The sequence below is a fragment of the Neltuma alba genome, unplaced genomic scaffold, assembly GCF_004799145.2.
Source record: "Neltuma alba isolate B1F8T4 unplaced genomic scaffold, ASM479914v2 tig00005169_pilon, whole genome shotgun sequence".
Classification (NCBI taxonomy): domain Eukaryota; kingdom Viridiplantae; phylum Streptophyta; class Magnoliopsida; order Fabales; family Fabaceae; genus Neltuma; species Neltuma alba.
The window spans coordinates 5,140-13,327 of NW_021634005.1; the positions used below are offsets into that span (position 1 = coordinate 5,140).

At 36.1% G+C, this 8,188-nt stretch overlaps 1 protein-coding gene across 3 annotated transcripts; it reads right to left on the bottom strand.

Annotated features, from left to right (window-relative positions):
- Positions 1–580: 580 nt before the first annotated feature.
- On the bottom strand, positions 581–8,188 carry LOC114746983 (ADP-ribosylation factor 1-like). 3 transcript variants are annotated; one of them, XM_028935259.1, is made up of 9 exons: positions 7,897–8,188; positions 7,673–7,814; positions 7,533–7,571; positions 7,070–7,132; positions 6,291–6,309; positions 4,503–4,614; positions 1,899–1,946; positions 1,600–1,730; positions 581–652 (listed from the first exon to the last, which is right to left on the bottom strand). In XM_028935259.1, exons 2-9 carry the CDS (start codon positions 7,773–7,775, stop codon positions 619–621), a joined length of 549 nt encoding a protein of 182 aa, XP_028791092.1. In that variant the 5' UTR covers positions 7,776–7,814; positions 7,897–8,188; the 3' UTR covers positions 581–618. The 3 variants fall into 3 exon arrangements, with proteins under 3 accessions (XP_028791092.1, XP_028791091.1, XP_028791090.1); XM_028935258.1 differs by having other exon boundaries at positions 7,891–8,188; XM_028935257.1 differs by having other exon boundaries at positions 7,673–8,188.

Here is an 8,188-nt window from a genome sequence, read left to right on the forward strand (position 1 = left end):
TCTCCATGAACGAAGAATAACCCACAAGAATCAAACCGTATGGCTAAAGCGGCCAAATTGCTTCAATATTTTTGGACCAAAAAAAAATTGACTAAATATTTGGAATCTTCGCTGGCTTAACCATACTTGATGATTCGGTACAAAATGGGGAAAAGAAAAAGAAAAAGCAAAAAAAATAAAAAATAAAATAAAAGGCTCTATCCCATAAACAAAAAACATCTTTCCAAACATTGTACAGTTTCGTATGGATTACCTGGGCATATGGCAAACACCATATGAAATTTAATGAAGAAAAGTAAAGATGAAATGAATTTTGGTTCTCCAGTAGGGATACGGTGCAGAACAGCGCATAAGTAACGGTTCCACAAATGTCGATTACGCATATCAGAAAAGAATTTATGTTAAGAGGCCCAAAAATAAACCACTGATCAATGTCCAAACCTTCACGGCTTCACCACAAGTAGATAAAATAGGGAAGATGATAAAATACATGTATACGAGTAATGAATGACCATCGTAGTGTCAAGAAATCGATCGCTCATGTGAAAGTCATACCGAGTGCATATGTCAACCTTTTCCGTTAATTCTCGAGTCCAAGTTCATCAGACTCTTTGAAGCTTAGCCACCTCCAGATTTGAGCGCATTACTCAACCTACGCACACAGGCAGCTCATACATTAACACCACGAGATAACAAGCCAAAAAGTGCAACCAGAAAAAGGAAAGAAAGAAGCAACAGAAGGGAAAATAAATAAATAAAGCAAATTAAGTCATTGACATATCTTTCTTCAAGTTGACATTTCCATTTATCTTACAAAACGATTTTTATTTTTTATCGTCCTTAAATTCAACAAACCACCCTAATGGTACTTACTCCTCTCATTTAAGACAGACTACTTTCATTTGATATGCTCCCTGCAAGCGCTACGATATTTTCTGAAGAAGGTAAACTTGCCCTTACATTTTCTGCCAGGGAAATGTATGTTATCCATAAACCATTTGTTTCATCTATAAGCAAATTGTATTTGAATACTCCTTCAAGATGCCAATTACAGTACTTTCAACGGGGTGGTACAAGACATATTACCAGGTATCTCATTCCATTCATAATTCCAAATTCAACTCATAGAAGGACTCAGACTTGTAGACTAAATTCTATCAATTGTATCTTACAAGTTCAAAACAGGTTGTACTTAATGCAAGTTACAAACTATTGTTGGTTAAAAAGAAGGAAAAAAAAATCAAAACAGATAGTACTCCCTCCGTTCCTTATTATAAGAGACATTTGATGCTTATGGTATGTTCCTATATATAAGAGATACTTACATGTTGTCTCTATTTTTTTGTGTTACTATTTTACCCATATTTATTATCTCCAACTCACACTCTCTCTCCCTCCCACTTCTCTTTCTTTTAATAATTTAATTATTCTCTCTCATGCTCTCTCTCTATTAATGAGGGCGTTTTTGGAAAAAATTATACTTTTTACACATTAATTCTTCTTAACTAATTTTAACTGTTTTTTTTATCAACGTACTTCGATTATTTGTCTCTTATAATAAGGTACGGAGGGAGTATTACTTAAGTTTATTGGACTTACCAATCCAGGCCCTCAAAAAGCCCTTCACCTTTTATGGCAGAAGCTTTAAAAATAGACCATTGGCGGTTTTTGATCTTGTGTAATTCTAAAGCCTCAGTCACTGCAGCAGCATCAAGGGCACCGGGAAGGTCCTGTACAGGGAGAGAAAATTAGAAAAGAAAATAAGAATTTAATAGAAATATATTTTTAACAAAGCAAGGATTTTCACCAATACTATCAGCTTTCTAACCCATTTAAATGTTTTCTATGTTCCTTGGATAGCAGAGTTGTACAAGCTAAGACCAAGATGAAGTTCAGACCTGTTTGTTGGCAAAAATGAGAACAACTGCACCTTTTAGTTCTTCCTCCTGACAAAAATGATCCCATAAAGTGATTAGTCATACTTCAATAAGCTTGTAAATTGCAACCACAAGCAACCTAACCAGTCACGTAGACTAGTGGGAAAGGACGCCAGGAAACAAGAAAAAAATATATCCCAACATAGGAATTATAATCCACAATTATGTCCAAAGAGTATCCACTAAAAAATGTATGAATTTACATTTTCACATTAACTTAAAGATGATATTGACCAGTGCGGTGAATGTAATTGTGTACCGGTATTGCATTTCTCAGCTACACAAACTAAGCACCATAGCACTCAATATTGCCAAGCTGAAATTACTCATGCAGTACTGTTATTTGCTTGATAGTCTTTCAACCAAGAACGAGCACTCCTTCGTGATAGTCGCTAATGTTAAATAGAATAAATAAAAGTGATAAGCAGGACAGTAACACATGTTACAGGGGGAAATACTGCTATAAGACTCCTCCAAGCTTAGATGCATAATGTGATAGTTGAAGAAGAAGTTGATATTAGTGCTTGAAATTTCTCATTCTAATTGTTAATACATGTCTTGGGATTGCTAACCTACTCATTGATGCAGTAAAGGTAACAATCTCTACATTTGAAGTTAGAACTCATTACCCATATTTTTCCATATAAGAGGGGGATAAACTCATTACCCATTTTTTCCATATAAAAGGGGGCACAAAGTTTGATGATAACTCTTGAACACTGTTATTAGAAAAAATATAAATATTCTTTTTGCAAACTCTCTATCTCATATCATACCACATGATGCTCTGCTAAGATCCTTACCAGTGATCTCTCCAACACTTCAAATGTAAATGACTAAATTACTAATAGAAGTCATGTATATCATATTTGGGTAACAATGTTAATCAAGCACACAAATCAATTAATAATATCCTTGAGCTCTTGTCAGAAATAGACTCAACCAGAAAATCCCACGTCAATTACTACAGAGCTTCTTAGTACAAAAACAGAATCCCATTCTTATGCTCGTACCATGGCCCAGTTTGGTTGCTATTTGCCTTCATGCACAAAGATTAAGCAAGCATTAGACGGGAGGGGAAAGAAGAAACTAAGAAATTGGTTTTGGTAATTTTTCTTTTCTTTTCCCCTCTTTTTTTTTTGGGGGGGGGGGGTTGGGGGGGGGGTTGGAGGGGAGAAGGGGGGAAAAGAAAGAGCCTATGTCAGAGTGGGAGAGAGAATACATGGTAATGCACAATAATTTTTTTTCTTTTTTAACCACCTAAAGTATGACAAATTATAACGAAAATGTCTAGAAAAATTACTTGGATACGCAATGTTTGTTTTGTTTTACCATAAAAGTCAGGCGTGCATGTAGGCATGCACATACGGATGCACCCACAACTCCTATTCATGCTTGTTAGACTCTATTTCCACTTGTTGGCATCCTAAAATTCTTGGGAAGAACCAATCGGATATGCGCTGTTAATGAGACATGATTCTCTGGCCCAATCATGATTGTATATCGTGGTTGGAACCGAAGTGTTTTGTTTCCCTTTTTTATTCCTGTTTCATCAGGCTTTATGTAGCATGTTTATTATTCTTTTTTAAGTTGAGGATTGATTAGGTCAACTTTTGTGGCTTGCTCGTCTATGTGTTGCAACTTGTGTTTTGGAGAAAGAAGTTTCATGGTGAAATTCTTCCTGGTAAAAGCGCATTTTCAACAACGTTGAACCATTCTCATTGAGCACCACACCGAACACTTCATAGTTACATATTACTCAATGTGAAACTTAGATGTCCCATACTAAGCACCAAGTCACGAGCATAGAACTGCCCCTCAAGAGATGATGTCTTAGCGCAACTCTTCACTCTAGCTTCTTGTTGATCACCTCCATTATAAAGTGCCAATGACTAACCAGCTCTGAAATCAACTGGTAGACTCAAGGAGGCGACAGTAACACACTGTCTCAAGGAGTGAAAAATCATCTCAAGAACTACTCCAAACATTCCATAATACTTGATGTGTAACTTAGGCACTCCATTCCGCCCAATTCCTATTATGTTCCTTTTTTATTTCATATTTCCTGAGACTATGTATTACAGCATGTTTATTTCACACTCAACGTGCTCTACTATCCTTTAATAGGAATTGGGCGGGATGGAATGCCAAAATTCCACATCAAGTATTATGGAATATTTGTTCCGGTTCTTAAGAAGATGATTTTTTTTACTCCTTGAGACAGTGTGTTGCCATCACCTTTAAGCATGTTATTTCATGTTTCCTTTTTAATTATATGTTTATTTCCTTTTATGGTAAAGTTGATCATTTAATTTTCTGTCGTCTACCACCGCTACGTATCATAGCATCTGTTTTGGTATAAAATAAGAATTTCAGCGTCTTCAACACTAATAAACACATAGAGACAGCTACTTTTGTGCACTACGAATATCTACTTCCATGAACTACAAATTTTCCAGAATTCTTAAGCCCATTAGCACTAAATACTGATAAGAAGATTGAAGGCAAGAGTTGACATCATAGAGAAATGCTGCACGTGTGGAACATAAACCAAGTATAGCATACCTCAAGAACTGCATGAAATTCTTCTTTAGCTATCACCAGTCTGTCAGTGTCACTTGAATCAACAACATAGATTATTGCTTGAGTATTTGGAAAGTAGCACCTCCAATATGGCCTATGCAATGGAAATCAAAGAAAGTTGTAACACATTAAAATAATAGAAAGTTCACTTTCAACAATCAAGAGCTTAGGAATAAAAGACCGCATGCAAACGTGTAAAAGATAAATTTTCTCTGGTATGTTGTTAACCCATTCATAACTCAAATTAAATCCGCAATGCGTTTCAGTATTAATTGTAGGCTTGTTTTAAATTTTCTGCTACTTTAATTTCAAAAAGGGTTAGTCTACAATTCCAATGAAATTATAAATGTGTGACATTGGGTCGTAAACCAAAGTTTCTTCCTCTTTCTTGTTCATACATATAATCTTGAAGAGTAAATTACATTAGCCCTGCCCAGAAATTTCTAAGCAAACTCCTTTGGTTTCAGAATCTTAATCTTCCGTGTTATAAGATTACCAACAGACCTTATACCTCTTCCAAAATGTCCAAGCTACTCCAGCCTACAGGCCTGAGACACTGGAAGAATCGTGAATTGAGTTTTGAAGGTTTACTTAGGAGGTGTTTGGAACACCCCATAATCACTTTTCAGAAGCACTTTTTCGCAGATCAAGACAAACTCCTCCACATATTTACTTCGTATACCGTAAAAGCACTTCTGAAAGTATGGCTTTGTTCTTACCCAAACACCCTCTTAATTTCTGATCAGGCCCCAATAATTTGAAAGTTCTTAATTGGTCAATTATAGTCATAAAATTTTTTAATTTGGTTCCCTTTCATCAAAACTACGTCCCAGGGCAGTGAAAATGGTGGTTGGTTTAGTACATCTCTAGAAGCTGTATCCACCTCACTCTTGACTCTAATTGCACATCTCTGACCATCAAAATGCAAAATGGTGTTTCACCATATTCAGCTGCTAATATTTGAAACCATTGAGGGTGAGGATAGAGGTTTTATAAGCCTTTGGGGAATTGGACGTATTTACTTTAGTGTTAACTACATTGACAACAGTGAGCATAACCTACCATTCCTTCCATTTTGAAATGCTTTCCTTCATTTATTATTCATTTGTTTAGATATTTACATTGCAGGAAGCATACATGTTTATTGCCGCATAAGGATTCATCTGATCTATCCCAGCAAAATGAGCTTTAGTTCAGTATTCAGATAATGCCAACATCATTGACCACAACCAACACATATACTGACATCATAATAATGCCGGGACCAACCAAACAATAGATTGATGAGTGATAATCTTGTTTATTTAAAGTTACTGCTTGGTAAGAATATATAGTAGGTCTGAATATCTTACATGTTTCATTAAAACCTAATTTTTCCTAAAATTGTTTGTTTATTGTATTGCCCAGTGATCAGGAACAACCTTACAGCCCCTCATGTCTTTTATCTCAATCAAAGAAGTTGCATCGTGTATTGTATAATATCATAGCAATGAATGTGAATAAATTGTAAAATCCTCTAAAATAACTTCACGTACTAACCCAGAGTCACAACAATATGTCAGTTGGGCATGATTATAGTACATAAAATGAAAAGGAAAAAGAAAAAGAGCACAGCAGTATAGAGTGGAAACAAATCTCAAAGCTTACAAACTATTATCTTATAAGAGGGAGGGGCAAAAAAACCCAAGAAGAAGAAGACGAAGCAGGGATATGAAAAGAAAAACAAATCTTAAATCAATATATTTAAACAAATCTAAAGCCAAGTGTTACCTGATACTTGTTTGCCCACCTGTTTCAACAAAGATACACTATCAGTATAAGAAATTGAAATAACTGCTATTTGATTAAAACATGTTAATTTCCCAGCAATTGCAAGCTCACAAATTGGGAAGGATAAAATATAACAAATGGAGGTACAAACGTCCCTAAACCGACTCAGAGAGGGGGTTTATTTCCTCAGTGCATAGATGCAAGAAAATCCTCAAGGATCAACATGAATCAAGATAGAAATGTGCCAAAATGACTCCTTTAACATTCAAAGGTGGCAGCACATATGCACAAAAGTGCGCATAAACATCATAGAAAGAGAGCAAAATTATCTCATCTTCTCACTGTATTTGGTGCTAAACTTGTGAGCTTTAATTTAAGAGCAGAAAAGATTTTGCGGCGAACATGGGTCCCTGTGTGCTTGCTTGAATTAACCACATACAGAGAAATGCCATACAAATGTGATATAGTCAATTAGGTAAAGAAATACCAGGAGATTTCATTAGGATACAAATTTAGGAGCTAGAAAACCATATGACTTATTCATTGTGTTAACCATTCATTTAGACGTTAAGATACATATGTGAACATGTAGTAACTGAGGGATCACTGGTTAAATGATGTAAAGATGTCAGAGCAATTGTAATTTCCACAACTTTCCGTTATCAACCAATGATATTAGATTATCTCTTTTATTTTAAATACGTGTTGTATGACAATTGCAATGAAATTAGATGCCACCACAGAATATACACAAAACTAGGTCTAGGTAGAGTGCTTACCTAAATCCCAAACTTGAAACTTAATGTTGTTATATTGCACTGTTTCAACGTTAAACCCAATTGCTGCATCCAATCATTAAATCAATCAGTCGTTTACCATAAAGGAAATATCAAAGAGCATAAACACGTTAGTGCTGTAAACACTTCAAGTGTGCAGTATGCAGTGCACACATCCAAATGTTCACACCAAAATTCAGATTCAGAAATGTTCCAATATCTTGAACAATGAAATATGAGGAACACAATATAATCACACGATATTCCCAACAGAGTGATTTGCCTTATACAAAATGACTTCCAAGAAGATCCAACGGCGACCAAAACAGCAGAAGTTAAGAGTCAAAATTATATAGCCTGCTATCTTCACAGAAGCTCTAGCAGATCAGCAATAAATGAAAACTATTAAACACACAGGATGGAGATGATTAGATTTGATAATCATAAAACAAGAAAGGGTGCCAACTTGGTATGGTGGAGACAACTTCGCCCATTTGAAGCCGATCTGAAAAGGTATGACAGCAATAACAATAAAAAAAAGGTCAATATTCTTGAAACGAAGACAGAAAGGTTTGATCATGGTAAGCAGAGAGTTTGGATGCATACAGAGAATTGTGGTTTTTCCTGCATTGTCGAGGCCAAGAACAAGGATTCTAGCTTCCTTGTTACCGAAGAGGGAAGAAAACAATCTGGTGAACACTAAACCCATGCTGTGATTGCGCCGAGAAGGACAAGCAGAGTGCACTTACTGCATCAATAGTAATCAAATCAGAAGAAGAAACTCTGATTTACGAGAAAACCAAGATCAGATCTCAAAGCAGGACCCTGACGTTCCCGCAAAAACCACGGATATGAATGAATGTCAATGTCAGTGTGAGTCTGAAGTGCGCTTCAAAACGTGTACGCATGCGTCTGCGTGCCTGAGAAGGACGGGAGCGCCGGTGATTGAATTTTGAAAGCAGAAACACTCCAGAGGAGAGGAAGATAGAAAGCGAGAGGAGGACCGAGTGACGACCTTGCTCCCTCAAAAAAATCGAATCAGAAAAATGGAATGGGAAGCTACCCAGTGACGAGGACCATGACTAAGCACAGGGGATGTCTCATTTTTCCCCCTTTTTCTGC

Excerpts from the sequence above, each read along its gene's own strand:
- LOC114746983 (XM_028935259.1), bottom strand. The coding sequence starts at position 7,775 with ATGGGTTTAGTGTTCACCAGATTGTTTTCTTCCCTCTTCGGTAACAAG. Across the intron at positions 1,947-4,502 it reads AATTTCATGCAGTTCTTGAG|GAGGAAGAACTAAAAGGTGC; the intron begins GTATGCTATACT and ends CATTTTTGTCAG. Across the intron at positions 1,731-1,898 it reads TCATTTTTGCCAACAAACAG|GACCTTCCCGGTGCCCTTGA; the intron begins GTCTGAACTTCA and ends CTCCCTGTACAG.